At 43.1% G+C, this 27,570-nt stretch overlaps 1 protein-coding gene across 2 annotated transcripts; it reads left to right on the top strand.

Annotated features, from left to right (window-relative positions):
- On the top strand, window positions 1-25,082 carry QPCT (glutaminyl-peptide cyclotransferase). Of its 2 annotated transcripts, XM_081101569.1 has the most exons (7): window positions 1-297; window positions 9,919-10,065; window positions 13,356-13,634; window positions 17,840-18,016; window positions 20,084-20,183; window positions 22,280-22,396; window positions 23,882-25,082. In XM_081101569.1, exons 1-7 carry the CDS (start codon window positions 70-72, stop codon window positions 24,025-24,027), a joined length of 1,194 nt encoding a protein of 397 aa, XP_080957695.1. In that variant the 5' UTR covers window positions 1-69; the 3' UTR covers window positions 24,028-25,082. The 2 variants fall into 2 exon arrangements, with proteins under 2 accessions (XP_080957695.1, XP_080957696.1); XM_081101570.1 differs by lacking the exon at window positions 9,919-10,065 and having other exon boundaries at window positions 131-297; window positions 23,882-24,119.
- The last annotated feature ends 2,488 nt before the right edge of the window (window positions 25,083-27,570 follow it).

Below are 27,570 nucleotides of genomic sequence, written 5' to 3'. Positions count from 1 at the left end.
GGTGGGGGAAGGGAGAGGAGAGCTGCGGCTTCAGCCTGCGCAGCGCAGCGGGGAGGCGACGGGGAGGAGATGGGGGGGCGGGCGCAGTCCACCCCAGGGTGGAGAAGAGGGAAGGCGAAGGACGCGCGCTCCCAGGCTCGTGACCGTGACCGCAGGCGGGGCGCAGATAGCCTTGGAGAGATGGCAGGCGGCGGGCACCGGCGCGTCCTGGGCGCCCTCCACCTGCTGCTGCTGGCCGCCCTGCCCCTGGCAACCGAGGGGACCAGTCGGGGCGCCGCAGCCTGGACCCAGGAGAAGGTGAGGGACTGCTGTTGTGCGATGGTACCTGCGCGGCTCTTGCCGGGTGCGGGGATCTGGGGCCGGGCGAGCCCACCTAGGCAGCGAGGGAGGCGGGGCGGAGCGGCGGTCCCCGGCCCCAGCAGCCGTGCCGCTTCGGGATCCCAGGGGAGCGGGGGCTCTGCGTCCTCGCCAGGGGGCCTCGCTAGCCTCGGGGACGCCGCGGGAGCTGGATGAGGTCACCGGCCTCCCCTCGGCTGGGTCCGACGCGGCTGCTGACAGGCGCAGGAAGTGTGTCTGGCCGGTGGCCGCCCGCAGGGAGGTGGGAGCGCATGGCCGCGCCGCCGCCCACTCGGGACCCACGAGGCCCACGCTCTCCCACCGCTGCATCTGCGTCCCAGGACACCCTGGAGACGCTGATGTTTCCATGTAGCCTCTGGACAGACGTGTGTTACTGTCAGTCCGTTTTAGATTTTCAAGCGGAGCAGCTCCGAACCAAGGACCTTAACTGGATACCCACTTTCCTTAAACATTTTATTTTTTTGGTCTTAAAAGAGTAAAATGCAATGGTCAGAGCAATGTATCTAGGTATAGGTGCAAATTTCATGTAAGGAACTTAGAATACAAGCGCTTTGCAAGTGCGCTCGGTGTGAACTAAGCAGGTTCACAGCTATTTCCCTTTCTTGTGTAACAATTTTGAAATCATGATATTGCTAGAGGCTTGTGCTAATGTTAATGGTATTGGAGTAAAATGGTATGGCCTTCAAGATACAATAAAAGAAACCCTAACCGGTTTGGCTCAGTGATTAGAGTGATGGCCTGCGGACTGAAGAGTCCCAGGTTCGATTCCGGTCAAGTGCACTACCTTGGTCGCGGGCACATCCCCAGTGGGGAGTGTGCAGTCTCTAACTCTCTATCCCCCACCCTTCCTCTCTGTAAAAAAATCAATAAAATATATTTTTTAAAAAAAGATACAATGGAAAGCAGCGAAGTAAAGGGATATCAATGCTGACAGTGTTGTTGAACACATCTTTTAAATGCTTACAATTTACGTGCCTGTATTTACTCACACGTGTGAAATACAGGGCACACGGGAGAGTGCACAGGCCCTTACTGGCACTCTAGTCTACTCCTCCCAGCCGGCTGCATAGGGGTAGGAACAGCCCAGGTCAGTTCTCTTAATGAGCCTCACCATCTAGGGGCACACACGCTCCCACGGCACAGGGAGACCATCAACCACAGGAAGACCATCAACCACAGGGAACCTGGTGGGGATGCAGGAAGCCAAGTCAAGAATAACTTCATTATAAGAAAAATAACTTCATCAGAAGGTGTCACATTGAGGCACCGACTCAAATCCTCTCCTTTGCTTCGCTGTGAGGACCTTCCTGGTCAGAAATTGGGCACAAAGAACCAGAATGGGGAGCTACACCAAACCTGCCTTTACGATCCGTCGAAATGGTTGGGAGTAAGTGAGATGGGAACTGTTTGAACGAGCTGCTCCGAAGGGATCGTTGGTAGGCAGGTTGTACTTGTAGATGGCAGAAGGTGCTGCATTCTTAAATTGTTTAAAGCCATGAGAACTGAACTTTTGGGAATGTCTTTTAAAGTACAAGTCCCTTTTATATTTATTTCAAGAAACTTCTAGTCACTGCAGTTTTGGGAAACTGGATGCTCTCTGGGAAAGTGGTGCAAGCAAATGAACAAATGACAAAATCAGCTGTGACCATGCCTGAGAGGCCCCCTCCCTCTTTTCTATAGGCCCCCGTGAAGGCCTCCAGGCAGCCAGTACAGCGTGCGGCCTGGGAAAAGAATTAGTCACCACTAAAACACATGCCTTCCTGCTCTCTATGGCATGGATATTTTAACCATGTGAGGTGTGCTCTTGGTACACTGGTCTGCCCAAAGGTGAGGCGTGGCAAAGCACTGATTTTGAAATCCTTTTTCTTGGCTGTGAAATAAAGGTGTGTCTCTTCCAGCAGCATCTAATATGTAAAAACAGTTCAACCCTAGCTTAAGGTTGTGTTCAGAAGATAACGATTTGGTTATTTGAAACCTGCAAGCAATTTCTCCATAGCAGCAATATTAGGAACCTCACAGTGCCCCGTGAAGAGGGTACATTTATCTCCAATTTACAGATGAGGAAACTCGACCATGATTACACCTCTTCCACTTTCTTCTCCAAAGTAGACGAGGCCTGGCTGATGGTTCAGGGACCATGTCCAGCTAGTGAAGGAGTGTGAGAAGATTGGAGGGCCAGAGGAAGAGCTTACTTACTCCTCTCTGGGTCAGCGTGGACCCTAAATGGAATTCCAAAATCAGTCATTTTGTTTTTGGAACCCTTTCTCCTCTCACTCCTTAGTTCTCCCTTCCCCTAATCTCCCTTATAGAGCTTAAAAGCCATTATTCTGGGGGTTGATCCATATTCCAAAATTACTTCTGAATCCTGCCTTTCCCAATCACCAGTTTGGCCCAAACCTATCCCTTTAGTACAACCTTGTCAACCAGCTGTTAAAAGGAATCTAATTAAATCAATCTTTCCTTAGGTGTGAATGACTGGTGACTATGTTTTTAAAACAGAAGCTTTTAGCTCCAACACATTAAGGAGTATGGCTTTTCTTGAAGTCTCCCAATTATAAAGTTAACTCGTGCTGGTTTTGGGAAACTAGGAGAATCCAGAAAAGGACACTGAAAAAGGAAACTATCATCACCCATAAGCCCACATTCAGAGATGATTGCTGTTAACCACTTTGGTATTATTTGTTTTCTCTCTATATCTATAATATAAACATATACATACAGGGTGGGGGGGTGGTGAAAGTAGGTTTACAGTTGTTCATATGGAAAATAATACAATAATTGATAAATAACAATACAAGAATAAAATCTGTTTTGTGCACTCACAACTGCAAGACTACCTTTACCCAACCCTGTAAATATATATATATACACACACACACACATATATACATATGTATATAAATGTGTGTATTTGTTTATAGAGGTGATAAAATTGTACCAATCTCATGAGTTTTATGAGAACTGAATGAGCTATTTACATAAAGCATTTAGCATGATGGTTGTCATATAGCAAATGTTCAATTAAGGTTACTTGTTTATTTTATTATTATTTATTGTCTAAATTTTTACATATGTCTCCTTTTTCCCCAAATGACCCTCCCCCCTCCCCAGCCATTCCCACCCCGGGCAAACCCCCACCACCCCAGTGTCTGTGTCCATTGGTTATGCTAATATGCATGCATACAAGTCCTTTGGTTGCTCTCTAACCCACCCCCCCCCCCCACCTGCCATTTGTCTCTGGATCTATTCTTGTTCATCAAATTAAGTTGATTATTATGAGTGAGATCATGTGATATTTATCTTTCTCTGACTGGCTTATTTCGCTTAGCATAATGCTCTCCAGTTCCACCCATGCTGTTGCAAATGGTAAAAGTTCCTTCTTTTTTATAGCGGCATAGTATTCCATTGTGTAGATGTACCATAGTTTTTTAATCCACTCATCTGCTGATGGGCACTTAGGTTATTTCCAAATCTTAGCTATTGTAAATTGTGCTGCTATGAACATAGGGGTGCATATGCCCTTTCTGATTGGTGTTTCTGGTTTCTTGGGATATTATCCTACAAGTGGGATTACTGGGTCAAGTGGAAGTTTCATTTTTAACTTTTTGAGGAATTGTTTATTTTTTAAAATAAATACACATGACTTTCATACTAGAGATTATGCTGCATATACAGTTTTATATCTTACTGTGTTGCTTAATTGTACGAGTATTTCCTTGAGCTCATAATTTATTGAAAGCATCAGTTGATATTTACAAAATCATCATCATTCCACAATTTAATTATCCCTTTATTGCTGAATATTTAGATTGTTTCCAAACTTCCTCTATTGTTAAGCTGGGACCCAATGTATTTTAATGGTAGAAATTTATGGTAACAAAGGTGAAGTTCAACGATAAAGTTGAAATTATACCAGGGATAGAGGGACAGAGTCTTTGAACAGAGCAACCATATACAGGAGAGTTGGCCTCACCTAGGAGTCCTCCCTCAGGGTCAGCTCTAGCGAGCTGCTACCGCTCCCCCCAGTATTTCACATTCCTCTCCTTCTAGAATCTAGAGCCACATATGCTCTAAAAGTCCTTAAGTTATCCATCCACCCATCTCACAGCCATTGATTCTTATGGAAACAGCAACAGAGACTTCAAGGCAGGGACAGGGAACTCAATGGTAGGATGGGTGTTTGTAGCAGAAAAAGACAAAATGTCCCATTTTGAACTTCTACTAAGGCCGTGGTTGGCAAACTGGGGCTTGCGAGCCACATGAGGCTTTTTGGCCCCTTGAGTGTGGCTCTTCCTAAGCCTTAGGAGTACCCCAATTAAGTTAATAACAATGTACCTACCTATATAGTTTAAGTTTAAAAATTTTGGCTCTCAAAAGAAATTTCAATCATTGTACTGTTGATATTTGGCTCTGTTGACTAATGAGTTTGCCGACCACTGTACTAAGGTAAGTACTATGACATCGATTTTACCAATAAGGAAACTTGTCCTAGTCACAGCTAGTAAGTCAGGGAGCTGGGATTTCACCCTGAATTGTTCACAGCCTGCACTGCTTTGCTTTTCGATAGATGCCTGCTTGCATTGAAAGAAGAGACATACTGTTATCTCATTCAGTTCCCTACCCTTCCACGACTGCATTTGTAATGTCAGTGGCATCCCACACGCAGAAGGAGTTCAGTGAATGCTGCCTGGGTTGAATTTGCAGGTGGACACAAGTGTTATACCAAGTGCTGTTGGGAGACCCTCACATGAGATGGAAACTGGAATTGAATTGGCTGAGCTTCTGTAACACTCTCCTTTTAGTGTAAGGATTTGGGACTGCATAGCCCTCTGAAAGGAACCACGTGATTAGCCTAGAGGAGTTGCCTCAGGGTATCTGGTTCACACTTTTTGAGCTGAAAGATTTTTGTCACGGAAAGCAGACTTATTGTCCTTTCGGCCTGGGTGAAAAGAGGCGGGGGCTGTAACAGAGACTCATTCCTCCGAGAAGCCCTGTACCGATAGAAAATTGCCGATGTGTCTCTGAACCGAACTGAACCTAGAATAATTTGGGTCTTGCACTTACCATGGCCTCAACACTATTTCTGCCTCATTTACCTTCCTCGCACCCAGTCCACGCTTTCTCTCCAGGTTTTCCCTCTTTTCCTTCCTCTCATCTGCATATAGATTTTTCTGTTTATTGAGTTCAGAGAGTGAGCCTCCGTAAAAATTGAATGAGTGCCATTTAGGTTGGAGAAGTCAAATGCTTTCCCCTCGGAGCTTTAATGAATAGAAAGGCTTAAGTAACTTACCGAGTGTGGTGGTTTCCCGTGTCTATCCTTCACTGACCGGGGAGCTTTTATAGACTCGGTGATTTCATAGGGGGGCAGAGGCGGGAAGGACTCTTTACTGAAGTACGTTAATTACATGGTTGAGTTCAGGAGCCTGAAACAACTCCTGCAAGTCTCTGTATTCAGGAGCATCCACGGCCTATTCGTGGACCTTACCTTTTATCCATCCATTAAGCAGTTTTTGGATGATTCGTGTGGACTATGTTTCACCCACATTATCTGTTACACTAGAGATGCTCGAGAGTTATTTGTTTTGTTCCTCTTTTTTCTGAAACCCTTTAAGAATTCTTTCAAGCCTCCATAAGTCCCCGTTAAAACATAAGCTTCCTCTCCTTTTGCTGAGGACATGACCGCATCCACAGCGACCAGGTAGGCTCTGGGATGGCATTTGTAAATCATTGGAAAAGGAGTCACTGTCCAAACAGCTTTCTTCCTTTGTTTTTTTAATCCTCAGCTGAGGATATTTTTCCATTGATTTTTAGGGAGAGTGGGAGAAAGAAAGACAGAAATAGAGAAACACATTGATTGGTTGCCTCCTGTACAACCAGGGAGGAGCCTGCAATCCAGGTACATGCCCTTGACTGGAATCGAACCCAGGATCCTTCTGTTCTCAGGCTGACGCTCTATCCACTGAGCCAAACCGGCTAGGGCTCAAACAGCGTTTGAAACAATAACTGCCCTGGGCCGACCCAACTCTAAGTCATCACAAGCTATCAGAAATTCAAGAAGAACAAAGCTCACCAGTATGGAACGACAGCATTTCCTGGCCCTTTGCACTAGGCAGCCACCTGTCTCTTCTGTCTTTATAATTGCTTGTGCATTCAACTGACTTAATATTTATGATAGCAAAAGGCCCAATTTACTTTATTATTATGTAAACCCAATCTCGGTGAAGATAGGTTTCGAAAGATAGTCACCTGCCACTTCCTTATTTGATGAATTCACCCACTATTTATGGAGTGCTCAGTATGAGCTAGGAAGAAAGCAGAAAAAAGGAGAGAGTTTTGCTATCACATGAAATCAGGCATTAAACAAGTATAAACCCAAGGAAGAGTCCTCTAAGCTATCACCTGAAATGAGCAGGAGTTGGCCAGGTGAAGAGGAAGGGACAAGCCTTCAAGGTAGAAGGCACCGCAGATGCAAAGCCCCCATGGGGCACAGCCTTACACTGCTTTGGGGCCTGGAAGGATGCCAGGGCGACAGAGCCTGGTGAGCTGGGGCGAGTGACCCTTCCTAGGGCTTGTGAGCCAGCGGGAGAGACCAGGCAAGCTCTCCTTGGTCAGGTTAAGTAATAATTAACCACATAAAGTCTTCTGGCTTCCTGCCTCCATTTTCTTATTTCTTCTTTTCCCATTTCCGGTGTTTTGTCACTTAGCTTTCGTTTTCTTCTCAAATTGCTGTTTGAGAGGTAATGTAGATGCACTTTGATTGTGGAGTACCAAGGAATGTAAAGGCTGCAGTGACAAATTTATTAAGGAAATATATCTTCAAATGTATTAGCAGTAAACAAACACAAACTTAAGAACAGGAGATAGATCATTGATATTTTATTTTATTTTATTTTTTTAAAATTGAATCTTTATTGTTCAGATTATTACATTTGTTCCTCTTTTTCCCCCCATAACTCCCCTCCTCCCAGTTCCCACCCCACCCTCCGCCCTCACTCCCCACCCACTGTCCTCATCCATAGGTGCACGATTTTTGTCCAGTCTCTTCCCACATCTCCCACACCCCTTTCCCCCCCAAGAATAGTCAGTCCATTCCCTTTCTATGTCCCTGATTCTATTATAATCACCAGTTCATTCTGTTCATCGGATTATTTATTCACTTGATTCTTAGATTCACTTGTTGATAGATGCATATTTGTTGTTCATAATTTGTATCTTTACCTTTTTCTTCCTCTTCCTCTTCTTAAAGGATACCTTTCAGCATTTCATATAATCCTGGTTTGGTGGTGATGAACTCCTTTAGCTTTTCCTTATCTGTGAAGCTCTTTATCTGACCTCCAATTCTGAACGATAGCTTTGCTGGATAAAGTAATCTTGGTTGTAGGTTCTTGGTATTCATCACTTTGAATATTTCTTGCCACTCCCTTCTGGCCTGCAAAGTTTCTGTTGAGAAATCAGCTGACAGTCGTATGGGTATTCCCTTGTAGGTAACTGAGTTTCTTTCTCTTGCTGTTTTTAAGATTCTCTCTTTATCTTTTGCTCTTGGCATTTTAATGATGATGTGTCTTGGTGTGGTCCTCTTTGGATTCCTTTTGTTTGGGGTTCTCCGTGCTTCTTGGACCTGTAAGTCCATTTCTTTCACCAGGTGGGGGAAGTTTTCTGTCATTATTTCTTCAAATAGGTTTTCAATATCTTGGTCTCTCTCATCTTCTGGCACCCCTATAATTCTGATGTTGGTACGCTTGAAGCTGTCCCAGAGGCTCCTTACACTATCCTCGCATTTTTGGATTCTTTTTTCATTTTGCTTTTCCGGTTGGGTGTTTTTTGCTTCCTCGCATTTCAAATCATTGACTTGATTCTTGCGCTCCTCTGGTCTGCTGTCGGGAGTCTGTATAATATTCATTATTTCAGTCCGTGTATGCTTAATTTCTAGTTGGTTCCCCAATATAAGATCGAGGGTCTCATTAGTTTTCTTGTAGATCTCATTAAGTTTATCGGTGGCTTCTAGACAGTTCTTGAGAGACCTTAAAAGTGTGGTTCTGAACTCTATATCTTCCATTGACAATTTTGTCCTGTTTCTTTGTCTCCGCATTTTGTTATGCTTCCTTGGTGCACCCCCTAGTGGTCTTTGTGCGCAGTCTTATAGTTAAACCTTGATTGCTGTAGCTAATACCAGGGAGGGTTTGACCTCCAGGCCAAGTGTCTATGAGAATCAGCTGTGTCTGCAGTGAGAGAACTTCTGTCCTCTAGGGAGGTGCTAATCTAGCCTTTGCCTGAGGCTATCTGGCAAATGCCTCTGTTCAGGGCTTGGGCGGGGCGGGTCGCACAGGATCAACAGGGTGGGCCGGAGAGAGCAGTTATGGTGGCTCTCAGTCCTGTCCCCAGGGGCTCTGCCTCTCTGAGTCCCAGCACCCGCTGCAAACCTCAGAGAGAAAGCTGCACTCGCTCTGACCGAAGCCAGACAGTCCCGCTTCTCCTGTTTGAGTCTGGGTCCCTAAAGACTCGCCTGTATCTGGAGCTCAGAGTCTGCGACTCCCTCCCGATTGAAAACGCCAACCGTGCCCTCCGCCGCCAGCCCGCTCCGAGCACTCCGCACCTCAGAATTTGACCTCAGCACTGCGCCTCCTCTGAGTGTCCGTATGCGTTTCTCTTTCCTCCTAGTTGTAGGACTTCCACTCAGCCAGCGTTCCTGTGGTTCTGGGTGATGTCCATTCCGTTTTTTAGTTTCACTTTTGAAGTAGTTGTTCAAGGCAGCAAACTCCGGCGTTAACCTATGCCGCCATCTTGGTTCTCCTCTTCGATCATTGATATTTTAAAATCTTAGTTTTACAAAGCAATTGTACCAAAAGTCATTACAACTTACACAGGAAATGCGTTAAATATTCATTTTCAGGTTCAAAGCATTATATTAATTTTGTTTTTAAGACATGCTGTCAAAAGAATTAGTTTAGCCCAGCTGGCGTGGCTCAGTGGTTAATCATCGACCTATGAACCAGGTCACAGTTTGATTCCCGGTTCGGGCACATGTCCGAGTTGCGGGCTCAATCCCCACTGTGGGGCGTGCAGGAGGCAGCCCATTAATGATCCATATCATTAATGTTTCTATCTCTCCCTCTCCTTTCCTCTCTGAAATCAATAAAAATATATTTAACAAAAAGAACTAGTTTAACTTCCTAGATCGTAGGGGCCAGTTTTTAAAAATATATATATTTTATTGATTTTTTACAGAGAGGAAGGGAGAGGGATAGAGAAGTTAGAAACATCGATTAGCTGCCTCCTGCACACTCCCCACTGAGGATGTGCCCACAACCAAGGTACATGCCCTTGACCGGAATTGAACCTGGGACTCTTCAGTCTGCAGGCCGATGCTCTATCCACTGAGCTAAACGGGTCAGGGCGGGGCCAGTTTTTAATTTGACTAGCTTAATGTGCCCTGTATAACATAAGAGCTATCCCTTTATTCTGAGATTCAAAGCCAGTGTTTTTCAAACGCAGATGTCTCAAGGTAAGTCTTAAACATATTATGAAACAATAGTTGGTTAAATAACGTTGTTTAATCCTCAGAATGATCACCAACCAGCCATTCTGAATTCATCGTCTCTCCGGCAAGTTGCAGAAGGCACCAGTATTTCTGAAATGTGGCAACATGATTTACAGCCATTGCTGATAGAGCGATATCCAGGATCCCCTGGAAGCTATGCTGCTCGCCAGGTGAGAATGCAGTACTCAAATCTAAGGGCTGTTGAATACTTGCTTTCACGTGAGAGGTTATCTATCTCCAGTTCTGAGTTATCTAACATTCAGATCTGCATTCTAATCTTATTATTCGCCAAAATAGGCAACCAAGAAAACCAAACAACTGAGAGTAAATGTCTGTTTTGTTAAGCATTGCATGTTAGCCTAAAACAATTTATGTATGAAATCTCTGTGTGGGGTATGGTATCAGACAAGGTGATAAGTGCTCAACTCTTGGTCATTTCTATAACAACCCCTTGGGCCCTAAACACCCAACAGTAACAGCCTTAGACAGCCCATGCTCGCCAGTTCTGGGCCGAGAGTGAGTTACTGTCCTATCAGGCTTCCCTTTGGGAAGTTGTATTCTCCCTGGTGGGAGAGTCAAGATCAGTGACAAGCTACTTTCTCCAGGGCAGTGCTTCTCAAGCTTCTGACTCTGGCCCGTGGTAAAAATGAGTGTGTATATGCAGAAGTCAAGCAGTCTAATTTCAGTCCAGATTCTGGAAGGGTTTAACCTTGACCTTTCCATCGATCACTGGAGAGTGGATGCTGGGGGGAACCGGCTCTGTGGTGTGTGCTCACAGATGTCTCTAGCTCTGGATCTTCTCATTTCAGTGATACTCCTTGGGCTCATCTCTCTTCCCTATTTAAAAGAAATGGGCGTATAATAATAAAAATATAGCCCACATTCTACATTGCATTTTAGCATGGCTGGTGGGCCCAGGCGTTTGCTATCTAGAGTGAGGGAAGCACAGTGGCTTTAGACTCTCTCCCACAGCCCAGCGCCCCCTGCCTCGGACATTCTTGTGAGAAGAGCAGTCGTTTTTGCAGCCTGCTCTACAGAATTGTAGTGGGAACTTGCAGATCAAGTCTGAAAGCCAAAAGCACAACAATGAGATATATTGGTGATGTAATTAGGTTATGCAGCCAATATGATTGTTTAGAAAGAAATTAGTTGCTAAGACAAATAAAAATATTTACATGGAATAAAAAAAAGATTACTTTAGGCAGAATTCTTTCTGGGCCATTTGCTGATGCTTTTGAGGATTTTAGTGTCAACATCGATATCAGGAATTATCGCAACTGGTTTAGTAGTTGAGAAATGAGTTTGTGTGTGAGACTTCAGTTGAGCAAAGCTAACAGATATATATTTTAAGTCCCAATTCATTTTGTAAGCACGTAGGCTGCTGAAGACAGTTTATGGAACAGCTCAACATCTGGCTGCCAGATGTTCTGGAGTACAGGCCTTTTGAAAAATTTTTTTGCATGACCCCTTTTATGGGAAATAATTTTTCCCTCAAGTCTGAAGATAACTTATTTTCATATTCTGTGTAAAGGTTGTCTTAGATGCACAATGCTTTCTCTCTATTCAAACTACTAATATTCTATATCATATAATTTTATATATTCTCATTGAGAATACTTATAATTAAAAAAGTAAAATATCTTTAGCTTGGCTAGTGTGGACCAGTGGTTGAGCATCGATATATGAACCAGGAGGTCACGGTTCGATTCCTGGTCAGGACACACGCCCGGGTTTCGGTCTCAATCCTCAGTGTGGGGCATGCAGGAGGCAGCTGATCAATGACTCTCTCTCATCACTGATATTTCTATCTCTCCCTCTCCTTTCCTCTCTGAAATAAATAAAAACATATTTTTAAAAAAAATTTAAAAATTTTTTAAAAGAAGGAAAAAATAGTTTGTTAATTACAGTTTAGTCATATGTACTGATAGCCAACTGTGAACAAAGCCCAATACTGAGGATTGTGGAGAATAACAAAAATGAGATATAAATGATGATTTCAACAAGGTTACTAGTATAAACATTCTTTTTTTTTTTTTTTTTTTTTTAATATGAAAAGACAACTTCTCAACCTATAATAGAAAAAGGCAAGGTACTGGGTATTTGTGCTATGTAGGCTGAAGTCCACCTCACTGTAGAAAGCAGACAGTGGGCAGCTGGAGAATTATGTTTTTATTTGGTGTTTGCAGGCTTGGCTGTAGAGACACTGTGCTTCCCCCTAGTTCAGCTCTCTCCCCGGAAGCTTCCTGCCACAGTTTTTCCAAGGTCCTCGCCCACGTGCCAGGTCACATTAGTTAGGGCAGGACGCCACACAAGACTTGGCGAGGCTAGAAAATTGTGTTTCCCTGGGAGGGAAAAGTCTCCCCTTCTTTTCCAGTTATTATGTTATTTGTTTATTATCTCAAGGTCCATCCCCACTGATGGTCATTGTGGAACAGATTGCTGGTTATGTGGATGGTTACTTTATCACTTGACTTTAAAAAAATCCTTTAAAGCAACTTACAACGATGTGTATATTTCAAAATAAAATAAATGGAACCCAGTGAGAAAAACGAGGCAAAGGGAAAATAAAGGCAGGAAAGGGCAAATGGAACAGGGATGAACTCACCCACAGATGCTTAAAGAAGACCCTTGTAGTGTCTGAGGTGGAGTTTCTTTTGTATCTGATACTTTTTCCTGTCATTTACCGTGTTGCTCAGAAGGTCTAAGATAACCAGGAGAAATGGGTTTATTTTTACCAGAACGTGCAGTGGGTCTGGACCTTCCTTGAATGCAGAAGGAAAGCTAGTCACTGTGGTTCAGAGTCGCTTATTGATTCTTAGAGTGGGCAGGACATCAAATATCCCTACCCACCCCCTTGTTGTGGGACTCCCTTTATAGTATCCTGAGCGGGTGAGCATCCGTATCTTTTGTTAGTGTTCATTATATTGCGAAGTATCTGTTGGACTTGAGGCACCTGCTATACACTGGGGACCTAAAGAGCTATCATGTGCCCTGCTTGCCTCAGAGAGCTCAGAGTGGAAGTTGAGACCCTGGTATATCTGTTTCCTCAAACATGCCTTCTTAGCCTCCTAGAGAAATGGAAAGTGGGCTTTAAGACATATTGAACTGGATCTATACCTCCGGACATGTAGAAATGTTCATGTTAGATTGTTAAGTGAGAAGAGTAGGATTCTATTCCTATAAAAACACATCCAGTCTACGAGTTTGTGCTACTATATGTTTGTGTAAAAAAAAAAAAAAAAAGAGAAGCTGTACATCAGACTATTAACAATACTATTAACAATTTGCAGGGAGAATATTGGGGGAGAGGGAGATTAGCCTTTCTTCTATACATCCTTGCTATTCATTCAATAAGCATGTACTGCATTGTTAACTTGAAAGGCCTATAAGCAATTTAAAACATACTGAGCAAATGAAACCTGTCTCGATCTGAAATTTTGTTATTTTTTGTTTTGAACAGCATATCATGCAGAGAATTCAGAGACTTCAAGCTGACTGGGTCTTGGAAGTAGACACCTTCTTGAGTCAGACACCTTATGGATATCGGTCTTTCTCAAATATCATCAGCACCCTCAATCCCACTGCTAAACGGCACTTGGTACTTGCTTGTCACTACGATTCCAAGTATTTCCCCCATTGGGACAACAGGGTGTTTGTGGGAGCCACCGACTCAGCCGTGCCCTGTGCGATGATGTTGGAACTAGCTCGTGCCTTAGACAAGCAACTCCTTTCCTTGAAGGTATCTGTTTCCCTCTTGTAGATTCTTGGCATAAAACACATGAGCAATAACTCAGAGTGAATGCGAGAATCCTTGCGGGGAGTGAGAAGGCCATTTAGAAATGTAGACTTTCAAGACATTTTGTATCAATTGTTTGCAAAATGGTATGAGTTTGAGTGAATATTAATTGGAAGATTACATTATTTGAAATGTCAACCATGGGCAATAAACCTAAGATACACGACAGTGAATTCATTAATTGGCACCTGACTTCTTAGTTTTTTTTGTTTTGTTTGTTTGTTTGTTTTAAAATATATTTTATTGATTTTTCACAGAGAGGAAGGGAGAGATAGAGAGTTAGAAACATCGATGAGAGAGAAACATCGATCAGCTGCCTCCTGTACATCCCCCACTGGGGACGTGTCCGCAACCCAGGTACATGCCCTTGACCGGAATTGAACCTGGGACCCTTCAGTCCGCAGGCCGACGCTCTATCCACTGAGCCAAACCGGTTCAGGCTGACTTCTTAGTTTTGAATACACATTAAATTAAGGGCCACATTTCTTTGTGAAAAATTAAGAAGGCGGAAGATTGATACAGGTATATGTCTGAGAACTCTATTTCTTCTTGTTTATGGAGCCATGGACATCACAACCTTCTGATCTGAGAGCCGGTGGCCCTCAAGAGTGAGTAATTCAGACATATCAAGATGAAAAGCATGAAGCAGAAATGCATTATTGTTATTATCTGTTAATCTCAGCTCAATTTTATGTAGCATAGTAGAGCTTTTGTTATGTTCTCAGCTCAGAATACTTCTGGGACGCTCAGATGTTATTTCAGTCTCTGTGTTCTTAAGGGTATATTGGGGAAAAGTGCTAAACTAGATGAAGACATTTTGTTCAGATATCACTCATAACCAAGTAAACACAACAAAGCAAAAACAAAAAACTTTGTTCGCAGGCAACGGATGCCTCTTTCTCCCCTCAGAGCTTTATGAAGGGGCTGGCCTTGGGTACAATGGGGATAAAGAAGTAAAATGTTTATCTTGTAATGGAAGTAATAGAGATATTTGGTTCTATTTTTGTTGGATATGCTGCACTTGAAGAAAGCAAGAATTGTTTATAACCTCTCGGTATCCTTTTCACTGTGTTTTGTTTTGTTTTCTGAACTTTCTATGATGTCTTTGTCCCGTGCTCTACCCTGCTTTTAACTAGAACTCTTCCCCAGCTATTGGGTGAGGGGCTTCTGAAGCTGATGTAACAGTTTGATTTCTCATATTTGCATTCTAGTGTCAGGACATGAAATGAAATGGATGTGATGTAAAGGCACAGGTTGTGTAGTGCCTGTGCTTTTTCTGGGGGAGCTACTGTACCTTTTGCATGTACCTCATACCTGCTTTTGGTAGAAAGAGCTGAATGAGTTGTTGGGTAGGGATCCCCATGAAAAAATGCACGTACATTCTCTTCATTATCCTTACTAATAGAGGTAGTGATGTGGACAGTTTTTAAAAAGGGCTAGTTTTGGGTACAAGCATTGAGAGTATCAGATTTATTCTCCCAGTTGGATTTTAATTTAAACTGTAAGAAGGAGTTATTTTAAGTTCTTCAGCTGTCACGGATTGGGTAGGCGGTGATGGAATGTGACCTGGGAGAGGTCTGGATTATTGTGCCAACTCTTTGCAGCCCTCTCCCCTCTAGTAATAAGATTATAATTATGTATTCACATCTTTTGCCTTATAACTTTGCTGTGTTCCTCCCTCCTCCCCCAGTGGTAGGTTGTACCATGTCATTCCTTACCTCTGGACTTGGTTATTTGACTTGTCTTGGCCAATAGAATGCCTATAGATGTGACACAAGCAGAGGCTAGAAATGTGCTTGTGCAATTGGGCTTGCTCCCTCGTGCCTTTGCCATCACCAGGAAAAGGGTGTGCCCTGGCTAGCCTGCCAGCCCTTGGAGGAGGATAAGAGACATGTGGAACAAAGCCAACCTTAATGACTTTGGTGAAGCAAGGCTCCTGATCCAGCCCACACCGGCTTTGATCAGTTGTCCCCAGCTGACCTACAGACCCAGGATTCATGAGTATTGTTTTAAGCCACTGAGTTTAGGGTGGTTTTTCACACCTTACTATTGAGATAGCCTTGGGTGGGGAAAGAGTGCAGGTAATTCACCAACTATGTTGACACTGGTAATTAGGCATCTATCATATGCCACCAAGAAGGATTGGAAGAGCTTCACAAATCAGGCTACACAGATAGTGAGGAAGTGGGGGTGGGGGGAGCTGGGAAGGAGAGTGTTGTTAAATCTAAGAAGCACTTAGATACGTAGGTTCCCACCCCATACCTGGAAGATAGGTGAGTACCCCATCTGTTTTCTTGCGGGAGATGATAGAATGTTTTTCTAGAGAAACTGAACCAGGGAGGTTCTGGACATGGAGACACCAGATGTAAAGGAGGGCTGTAGAGAGGTGCCTCATAGAGAGCAAGGAGGCGAGGTGGAAGTCTCACATTGAACACTGAAGTCCGCAGCCTTTCCCTCACTTCCAGCATGAGAAAGCCAGCAGCCAGCTTGTACCAGAGACAGGAACCTGGAGGATCCTTCTCTGGAACACAGGAGCCATCTCAGTGAAAACTCCGACTGGGCCCCAGGTCACCCTGCAGGGAAGCCAACCTACTCAGTGTGATAGGCCTTATATGAACGGACACAAAGGATGACCAGACATTTGAGGACAGTCTCCGACATGAAAGCAAGCCAGCAAAACAAATAATACAAGTTGAAAAGTGAACTGGGAGGAAAACAAGCACAAGGAGCAGGAGAGGACTTAAAGGACACAGTTTCTAATGTCCTCAGATAAGAGCGGAAGGGATACCTCTAACAGATTAAGGAAACATCAGAATAGGTTTGGTCCACTGGGAGCACATCCCCCAGCATGTTAGTGAGGTGGAGAGCACAAACGGTTGTATATTTCCCCCTGCCGCGTCCAGCTGCACGGGTGCAGGCACGGCGGAAGCAGAGAGTGGACTTGACGTCATGTGTTTGCCATGTGAGTGTGACCAAGGCAGAGAGAGACAAGGGAGTGATTAGAATGATTGACCTGGAATTTAAGCTGAACATGGAGTGAAGTGAGGACATCCTGGGGGTGAAGGACTCGAGAAAGAGAAACGATTCCATAGATTAGGGATTGCAGTTGGGTTGCAGATTCTGGGAGTTGGGGGACTAATCTAAAAAGTGAGAGTCGTCAGACAGTGGAAAGTAAAACATTCATCAGAACCCTGCTTACACTTCTGAAAAGTTCTCCTGAAAATCATCCCTTGCGTGAAGTCTTCCTTGACACCCCAAGGATTCAACCCCTCATTCTATCCATTCCCAGATGAGTTTTACTTTACATGTGTGACCCTTGGCACCTTTTGCCATGTTCATGTATTTGGTTGATCTTTCCTACCCCAACTAAAGTGTAGGCTCCTGCAGGGGGAGAGGCTGTAATGATTACTCTTTGTGTCCCTGTTGCATTCCTAGGGCAGGTCCTAGAACAGGGGCGGGCAAACTTTTTGACTCGAGGGCCACAATGGGTTCTTAAACTGGACCGGAGGGCCGGAACAAAAGCATGGATGGAGTGTTTGTGTGAACTAATATAAATTCAAAGTAAACATCATTACATAAAAGGGTACGGTCTTTTTTTTTTTTTTAGTTTTATTCATTTCAAGCAGGCCGTAGTTTGCCCACGGCTGTCCTAGAACCTAGACTCACAAAAAAAAAAAAAAAAAAAAGCAAAAGCAGGCACATCATGGATGAGTAGCCAAATAGATTTGCAGTTGTTCAGGTTGGGTTTCCTGGGATGCGTACTCTGACTTGGAGGTTAGCATTTAGGTCATTTCTTAGGGGAGTGGCCCTGACTCAACACCGGCGGCAGGGAGGGGAGAGCAATGAGATCAGGGAGAGGAGGAAGTCAGGCTGTCTTGCAGGTTCAATAGCGCCAGTCAATCTCTGGGAATCTCTGGAGGTGGCAGGGCCTTTCAAAGTTCTCTGAAGAGTCAGAGAAAATGCATAACCTCTCATTTCATGGGCCGTGGGAGACGGTGAGATTTACATGGAGGTGTGATGATTTTCAGAGAAGAAGTGGTGCCAAACCAATGGTGGCATATTTTCACTCACTGTGTTATCGTCCCTTGCGTTGTGGCTCAGCTGTCCTCTCTCCAGTTACCTTTTCACTGTTGTTTTTTTTTTGCCAGAACGTTTCAGACTCCAAGCTGGATCTGTCACTCCAGCTGATTTTCTTTGACGGGGAAGAGGCTTTTCTTCACTGGTCCCCTCAAGACTCTCTGTATGGGTCTCGGCACTTAGCTGCAAAGATGGCATCGACCCCACACCCACCTGGAGCGAGAAGCACCAACCAGCTGCACAGCATGGTTAGTCTGGGAAGTACCCGTGGTGCTGCTGCGGCTGCAGGTGCTGCCTCAAAGGCAGCCAAAGCTAAAGCCAATTAAAGACCGAAAAAGGCCCCGGCATCCTTAGAGCAGAGTGTTTATAACAGAACATTCCTTGGCAGGCGTTTGGGTTTTTGAGGAATCCCAGAGCTAAAAAGAAGGATTCTGGGTTAGCAGTTGCGTCTGAGCTTCATTAAAATATTTCCCTGAAATGATATGAACATTTACATAGTACGTTTTGAAAGTTGAATGTTATTTGATTTAAAGTTTTCAAAAATGTAAAAACACTTTAATTGAAAGGCTGTAAAACATCTGATTAAGGAGACATCACATTCAGTTTGGTCCAATGGGATTGCATGCCCCTGGTACTGCGTAGAGGTGGAGAGAGCACCCCTTCTTGGAGCCCTGAGGCCTGAGGAGGCGGGGGTCTTGAGAAGTGGAGTTAGAGTGGGACGTGGTATGAGGATGGGAGTGAAGAATTTCCTCAGTGGATTCAAAGCGTTATAATGGCTCTGACTGTGCATATGACATGTTGATGGGCTGATTTTTATGTGGTATTTTTGACGTGGGGGTGGAGACATTTTGAAGCTGCCTTAAAACCCTGCTCTTACTCTCAAGTAATGGGTGCAACACATGACTCCATTTTCATCCCCAATCCTGGTCCCCCTCCGCCCCCCTGTCCCTCACCCTGCCCTTGAATTCTTTCCCTATTCTAATTCTCTTCCTGTATTTGACCGTCACTCAGTCTTGAGTCCTCACTAACCCCAGCTTGGGACCTCATGCCTCTCCTGAGTCTTCATTCTTCCCGTGCCTTCGTGCATCCCTGACCTTCACCCTATCTGTGCACTGAAAGCCTATTCCTGACCACTCCACTTGTCCCAGTCCTTTGCCCGGTCACTTACCTTCTCCCTCTGAGTCCACATGGCCAGGTTAAATGTCCTCTATGATTCTGACACATCCCACGTGGGCATTCTCTCCATCCTGTGGTCCATTGGCAGCTCATAATGGATCAGGGGAATATGGTCAACACCTCATTCGGTCACTTGAGCCCAAAAGGATTCAGAGGAGGAGGAGAGACCTGGATGATCAGTAGGAAGAACAAAGTTATTTATCATTCCAAATATATGAATCCATACTATGATTAAGATCATTCCTCCTCCCCTCCCTCCCAAAACAAACTCTTATTAGCTTATCTAACCATGTAAATACATTCTGATTTCAAACAAGCCCATTTCCCCCAATGAATATATTTAGTCATCATTCATGAGTTAATAGATACTATATTTTTAGAATGGTAGACTGCAAATATTTACCTACCATGTGTAGGATCTACACTAGATATTTACCCACACATGATCTCACTTATATAAATCAGTTTTTAAACCAGGGTTAGGCGGGGGGGAGGGGTGTATAAGGACTCTCTTCAGGGAGTCCTTAATACTGCTGATGTTTTATGGCTCAAACAAGTTAAGGAACACTGGTTTAATTTTAGTGCGTATAACCAGAAGGGACCTTTAAAGGTCAGCAAGTTTGAGCTTCTGGTTTATAGAAAAGGACACGGACAGCCAGAGACATCAGGTCCTGTAGCTCCTGGTCAAGGGATTTTTCTTATATGCTACTTTGGGGAATAAATAGTTACTAAGTGTTCTCTTATAGGTGGTTATGTCATTACAGACAAAGAATAAAATGGCGAATTAGAATGGAATAGAAGATCAGGGGCTTGGACTCCCATCTGAAAATCAAGTTTAATGTATTCTTTTTAAATCTATGAAATACTTATCCAAATGTCCTCTTTCTAATTTATTTTCAGTGAAATCCTTCTGGGATTCCAGACACAAAGAATCTACATATTGCCATTTAATGGCAAAGCAAGATTTAATAAATTTGCCAAAGTATTAGCTTACAGTGCTATTAAATCTTTTGTTCATAAAGCTCCCTAGATTATTCACAATTGATAATATGCCCATAGTTTTGATTCATTTCTTTACATTGATGAATATGGAACGTGTTTTTAGTGACAATGACTAAACAATATTTTTTCTCCCTTAGGATTTATTGGTCTTATTAGATTTAATTGGAGCTCCAAATCCAACATTTCCCAATTTTTTCCCTAACTCTGCCCGATGGTTTGATAGACTTCAAGCAATTGGTAAGCACCAATGTTATTAAAACTAGGTTTCTTCCTCCTGACAAACACTACATTTTAAAATTCAAAATTTATGATTTAAAAATGTGTATGATTTGAATATATACTATCCTTTACTGGCTTTTCCCATTGCTTTATGGATTAATTAATTGTTCCTATTCATTTCTTTTAGTAGGCCCACTTTATTTTCCTGCATGAAACTGCATTTTGATATCCTATATAATAAAAGGCTAATATGCAAATCGACTGAACAGTGGAACGACCGGTTGCTATGACATGCACTGACCACCGGGGGGCAGATGCTCAACACAGGAGCTGTTCCCTGGTGGTCAGTGCGCTCCCACAGGGGCAGTACTGCTCAGCCAGAAGTCCTGAGCCAGGCTCACGGTATAAAGGAAAAAAGTTATTCTCCTTTTCCTTCTCTAAGCCCCAAAGCCTCTAGCCATAGATACCTTTGTTTCTTTGCCTGGCCTGACCTGGTCTACAGTTTTGATTAATTTTTAAAAAATATATATTTTATTGATTTTTTACAGAGAGGAAGGGAGAGGGATAGAGAGCCAGAAGCATCGACGAGAGAGAAACATTGATCAGTTGCCTCCTGCACACCCCCTACTGGGGATGTGCCCGCAACCAAGGTACATGCCCTTGACTGGAATCGAACCTGGGACCCTTCAATCTGCAGGCCGACGCTTTATCCACTGAGCCAAACTGGTCGGGGCAGTTTTGATTAATTTAAGCAGTGGGAAAAGCACTTCAATCTCAACTCACACTTTTGCCATGAGTTCAGAATTTGCCAATATGCAGATTTAGAATATTACAAGAGAAACTTTTGCCTGAACCTTAGATACTTTTCTTTGGCAAATTTCAATTTCTAGTTTGAAAGAATTGCTTTTGTGGTATTATTAATATAAGCGTTAGGGGCCTCTCTTAGCATGTTTTCTTTACTTTGATGTTAGCCTCAAAAAATTGGGTTTGGCCATTTTTCAAGGATTTTCTGCACTTTTCTTATTTCCTCTACCAGAATGAATTTATAGCATTAACTTGCACCTTACTGGTTTTTAACCCATTGTGCTGCCCCCTCCTAGTGGTACTTACTGTACTTCAAACCATATCTAATTGCATAAGGAAAAGTTATATCCTAAGATGAAAGAATTGTAAGTGTCAATTAATGGATTGCGAATATTGTTTGGTGGTGGTTCCTAAAATATTACATATGTTCCTAAATATCTCCATATTCCTAAAATATCACCTATGCATGCTTACCACTTGGTCTAGTTTTACACTTTAAATTTAGCAATTGAAAACACACACCAGGCTATCCTGATGAGTTTCATTTAATTGTCTTATAGTTTTCTTGTGACCTCCTATCATTTTGTAATATAGAACTCATGTTATATGTAACCAGGTAACATAACACATGAGTTCTATGTTACAAGATGATGAGTGAGGAATGCAGGCCAATGGTTCTCAGACTAGAGTGTGCGTTACCTAGAGGGCTTGTTACAACACACAGTGCTGGGCTCCGTCCCTAGAGTTTCTGATTCTGTGAGTCTGAAGTGGGTCCAGATAATTTACATTTCTAACAAGTTGCCAGGTGATTCTGATACCCCTGGTCGGAGACCACACTTTGAGAACCACTGATGCAGGCCGTAGCAGGTAACCCCTTTCCATAAAGTGGCCACTCAGTAAACTTCATCCTTATTCTGTTTGAGTATTACCTTTCCAAGCCCCACATCTCCTCTTAAGGTATTCTTCATACAGGATCTCGGATCTATGAGTACCTATGTTGTTTTCTCCCCATCCCCCCCGCCCCCCCCCCCCCGGTTTTTCTCATTCTTCATCTCTCCATTCTTTTACTGAGTTTCATCTTTAAGAAGGTTCTCACCTGTAAATCTACAGCTACATGTGACCCTTCTCATCCCCAAACTACTCCAAAATGTACACAACCATGTAGAGCCCAGATGGTTATTGACATATGTTCACGGCTGCATATTTTAAAAGCAATGGCCATACGTGCTAAGATTTCACACTCCTTATGCATTCTGTGTATTCATCAGATAAAAACAGATATTCATCTACTGTCTAATTGTCATCTGCAGAACATGAACTCCATGCATTAGGTTTGCTCAAGGCTCATTCTTTGGAGAGGCGGTATTTCCAGAATCATGGTTTTGGAGGAATGATTCAGGATGACCATCTCCCATTTTTAAGAAGAGGTAATAATGTGTGTGTATATGTATGTGTGCATACACATGTGCATTTTTAACCTGTTGTATTCATTGTATTTTATGTGCTTTTGCAACAATCTAGAAGGGTAAGGAACCATTAGATTTAATGAATTGAATAATTAAGTCATTCACCAATCATCTTATGGTTTCTATTTTTTTCATGAAAGTCATTCAAAATCCTTGACACCTTTATATTTTTTTCCTGCAGCTAAGATATTTATGAAAGTTCATGTTCCATTGACTGTGCCTTCACTTTTAGAGTTAGACTGTATTCTTACACTTTGTCTAACTCTGATGTTTACTCATTAATAAGGAAGCCGTATCATTGATGTCAATGGTGGGAGTTTAAACAAACCCAAGGACTCTTTTTTTTTTTTTTAAATATTTTTTATTGATTTCAGAGAGGAAGGGAGAGGGAAAGAGAGAAACATCATTGGTGAGAGAGAATCATTGATCAGCTGGCTCCTGTACGTCCCCTTCTGGGGATTGAGCCCACAACCCCAGGCATGTGCCCTTGACTGGAATCAAGCCCGCGACCCTTCAGTCCGCAGGCCGATGCTCTGTGCACTGAGCCAAACCGGCTAGCTAGGGCAAACCCAAGGACTCTTGCAGGAGCCTCCCAATTTGTCTCTAGCGTTTGCTCTTGCTTCCCTATTCTTTACACAGGAATGAGAGTTATCTTTTAAAAATGTAAATAAAATTATGTTCCTTTTCTGCTTTAAAGCTCTAGTGGCTTGTTATCATGTAGAATAAGACCAAAAGTCTTTACCATGACCTGTAAGGGCCCCCATTTTCTGACTCTGTTCTCCCTCTCTAACATCACTCCCTACGTCTGTCTCCAATCAGTATTACTTCAATCCAGCCACACTGGCTCCTTGCTGTTCCTCAAGCAGGCCAAGCTCACTCCTCACCCCAGGGCCTTTGCACTTACTACTACTGCTGCCTAGAATACTTCTCCCTAGACTTTTGCACAGCTTGCTTTTCCTTTGTTGCATGTCTCTATTTATTTGTTAGCTTCTCACAGAGGCCTTCCCTGACTTTAAATGCCTTCTTTTTGGCTCCACTGTCTGCCTCTTATTCTCTATTTCCTCACTGTATTTTATTGTTCTTTAGAAGCCATATCACTTTCTAAAATTATTTTTTATATTTGTTTATTTGCTTCTTTCTCTACTGGAATGTAAATACCATATGACCAGGACTTAGCCTTTTAACAATGAAACCTTAACTTCTAGAATAGGGGCTGGTATATAGTAGGTGCTTTCTAATTACTTACTGAATTAATTAACATTTGTTTAACTAAATGAATGACGTCGGAGTACAAGGGTAAGGTATAAGGGAGTACATAGAAGATGATGAATAACCTACTGTCTTTATATGGAAGGGACAGAACTCCCACTCAACGACTTTTGCTTGCCAAATTATACTTTCTAGTTCAAATATGCACTTAATTACAAGTTGGTTCTTTCTTATTAGGTGTTCCAGTTTTGCATCTGATAGCATCTCCTTTCCCTGAAGTATGGCATACGATGGATGACAATGAAGAAAATTTGGATGAAGCAACCATTGACAATCTAAACAAAATTATACAAGTCTTTGTGTTAGAATATTTGCATTTGTAATGTTCTCATTTAGTTCATGATAATTGTATCTAGTATCGAATTTGAAAGTTAAGGTACAATCCTATCTAATAAAAGAGTAATATGCAAATTAACTATCACACCCTCACTCTGTCATTCCGTCACAAAGATGGCGGCGGCCACGGAGCTGGAGTGAGCAGGAAGCTTGGTTGCCCCCGGCAATGGAGGAAGCCAAGCTTCCCGCCTGCCCTGGCCAGTCCTGAGCTCTGCTCAAGGCTACAAAGTTTCAATTGTAGAAGATAAATAAATCCCAGATACCTGCTTCCAGCCTGTGGCCGTGGCCAGCCTGGAAATGGCCTTCAGCCCCTCACCCAGGCTGGCCACAAACTCATGGGGTGAGGGTTCCCACTGTGGGGCTTGACTAGCCTGCGAACAGCCATCAGCTGCTCACCCAGGCTGGCCAGGCACCCTAGTGGGACCCCCACCCTGATCCAGGCCGGGACACCCTTCAGGGCAAACCAGCCAGCTCCCACCCGTGCACCAGGCCTCTATCCTATATAATAAAAGGGTAATATACAAATTGACCCTAACAGCAGAATGACTGGTCACTATGACACACACTGACCACCAGGGGGCAGATGCTCAATGCAGGAGATTCCCCCTGGTGGTCAGTGCGCTCCCACAGAGGGAGCTCTGCTCAGCCACAAGCTAGGCTGAAGGCTGCCAGTACAGCAGTGGTGGTGGGAGCCTCTCCTGCCTCCTCAGCAGCACTAAGGATGTCCGACTGCAGCTTAGGCCTGCTCCCTGCTGGCAAGTGGACATCCCCCGAGGGCTCCTGGGCTGCCAGAGGGCTGTCTGACTGCCAGCTTAGGCCCAATCCCCTGGGAAGTGGGCCTAAGCCAGCAGGTAGACATCCCCTGAGGTGTCCCAGACTGCGAGAGGGCACAGGCCGGGCTGAGGGACCCCCCTGAGTGCACAAATTTTTGTGCACTGGGCCTCTAGTAATTATAAAAAAGAATAGTCATAATTATATAATCATATATATACATGTATAACATTATCTGTAATTTCATGTTTATAAATTTTACAGAATTAGATTTTCTAGGATTTCTTTTTATTTTACATATTGGTCTCTGAAATTATGTAAAAGATGTCATGCCTTTGTAAGTTAAATAATAGTATGAGCTAACATTGAGTACTGTCTATGTCAGACAATCATACATCCTTTATGTTTTTACCAACTTAATCCTCACAACAATCCTAAGAGGTAGGTGGTATTATTAACCCTATTTTACGATGCTCAGGGTAGCTAAATGTTCTTCTTCAAGATCACGCAGAGAGTAAGTGGCAACGGTGGGATTTGAACCCAAGCCTCATGCCTTGAACCACTGTAGAGTGTTTCCTTTTTACATGGAAACAACTTTGCAGAATATTCTCAATGCCAAGTGCAAAACAACAGTTGTACCTTGATGTTGTACTATAGGTCACTCAGTCTGCGAGAGCATTCGCAAAGCACTGTTGCCGCGATTCAGCTGACAACATTAGGCTTCAGAGGCATTGGGGATTATTTTTCTGCCACAGCAAAGGTTGTTTTGACATCAGCATGGGTAAAACAGAAATCAGCATGAGTGCTTCCAGAGCTAAAGAATCTAAGCCACGAAGCAGGATTAAGGGAGGCTGACTTTTCTGGATTAACTTTGGATAAGATAAAACATTTGAAAGGGGTTCAGAGAAACACTTTTTTTTTTTTAAACACCAGAAAAGAAATGATTTAACTGATGATATTGAAACAGAATAAAAAGAAGTTTTTTTGTTTTTTAGCATAAATCCTCAAAGTCAGGGACTCTTTTTTTAAATTTTTTTTTTTTTTTTGGATTTTTTACAGAGAGGAAGGGAGAGGGATAGAGAGGTAGAAACATTGATGAGAGAGAAACATTGATCAGCTGCCTCCTGCACACCTCCTACTGGGGATGTGCCCACAACCAATGTACATGCCCTTGACCAGAATTGAACCTGAGACCTTTCAGTCCACAGGCTGATGCTCTATCCACTGAACCAAACTGGTTAGGGCTGAAAAGAAGTTTTAATAAGGAACCTAAACATCAGTTAACATTCATACACACACACATATGTATACATACATAATTATAAGCCTAAATGATAAGTTCCTTTTGAAGCAGAATGAAATTAATAGGAGATCTACTATAATCTGTTGAGCTGGCATTAGTTGAATTATTTTTAGAGGAGGAAGTTGGAGGATATGTTGAAATGAGATAAAGGGAAAAATAAAAACATAAGCAGCTTACTCCAGTGCAGGTTTCCTTCCTTCCAAATGGCACATCCTAAAATTCTGTTCACTAAGAGTTTGCAATAATATGAGGAAGGTGATCATGATGCCACAGGGGGAAACATTTTAAGATATGAATCTTGATATTAGTCTCTGAAATATATTCTGTATAATACATGCCAGCCAGAAATATTACTTTAAAAAAATTATAGCTGTGAAGGCAGAATTCCATAAATATTATGTTGTATTTGGAATGTTTCTATGTGAATTTTGGAGCATTGCATTACCCCTAAGAGAACAATTGCTATGGTTTTGTCTATTACTATCCACTCTGCAATACATAGGGCTATTTTTTTCTTTTTCAAGAGAAATGACTTCAAAGGAGAATATTCATAAAAGAGTATTCATAACCTTGGCATTAAAAAACAGATCACGAGCCTGTTGTTGTAGCTTGAGGCTTGTGGCTTGAAGAGAAAAGACAGATCATTTAAGATGGAGACATGTATTTGATGGGGGAAGCAGTTGTCCTAAGAACAAAGCAACCCATGTTTCCAGTTCCAACTCCAAACCCTTAAACTGTTTATACCATGGACCTTCCTTCTTCCATCAAAGAGGTACATTCATTGTGGCACTGCAGCAAAATCACACGAACACCCAACATTCGCTCAGTCAACTTGGCCCAGCTGGACACGATTACTTATTATAAAGGGCGGGGGGTGGGGTGAGGGGACCTGGGGTGCAGGCAAAACACAAGACACTTCCATTTCTCTGATGTACAGACAGCCCCACATGAGGCTTGGCCATGGTATCTTCTGCTGAAAATGAAATCTCATTTCTCTGCAAGCCCTAAATCTGAGGAATGATGGTGTGGGAACAAAGGACACAAAGAGAAGATGAGGGAGAGATGATTTGTGGCAGCCAGAGTCATGCAAAGCTCAGCTCACACGGATAAATTGAGGAAATTACTTACATTTGCTTTTCATGAAGGTCTGAGGCTGTGCTTTCACAGCCAGCCTTCTCACCAATTTCTGGCTTCTAAGATGAATGTACGAAAGAGTGAGGTTTCACTCTGCGTTTGGGGGCCACTACGTTCTCTGTAGTCTGAAGTCCTACAAGTAGTTTTGAAGTGGTTTAACTGCCTCCCCTTACTTCTCCCTGCTGTCTCACTTCTCTGACTTCCCTGGTACATCTTCAAATAGTCAAAGCACTGCTTTGTTGCGAGGGGCACCCGAGTGTGCAGCTACCTCCATGTTTTGCAGAAAGGCTGAGGTGGAGAGGAGAGGCCGGTAGCTGGGTGA

The sequence above is a fragment of the Myotis nattereri genome (genome assembly GCF_964212035.1).
Source record: "Myotis nattereri genome assembly, chromosome: 10".
Lineage (NCBI taxonomy): Eukaryota > Metazoa > Chordata > Mammalia > Chiroptera > Vespertilionidae > Myotis > Myotis nattereri.
The sequence above is the reverse complement of the archived record's forward strand: the minus strand, read 5'-3'. Positions and strand labels throughout refer to the sequence as shown.

Bases quoted from the DNA above. Each gene is read 5' to 3' on its own strand.
- QPCT (XM_081101569.1), top strand. From the start codon at position 70: ATGGGGGGGCGGGCGCAGTCCACCCCAGGGTGGAGAAGAGGGAAGGCG. The intron at 18,017-20,083 runs GTTAGTCTGGGA...TTTCTCCCTTAG, and splicing joins CCAACCAGCTGCACAGCATG to GATTTATTGGTCTTATTAGA. The intron at 20,184-22,279 runs GTAAGCACCAAT...TGTCATCTGCAG, and splicing joins TGATAGACTTCAAGCAATTG to AACATGAACTCCATGCATTA.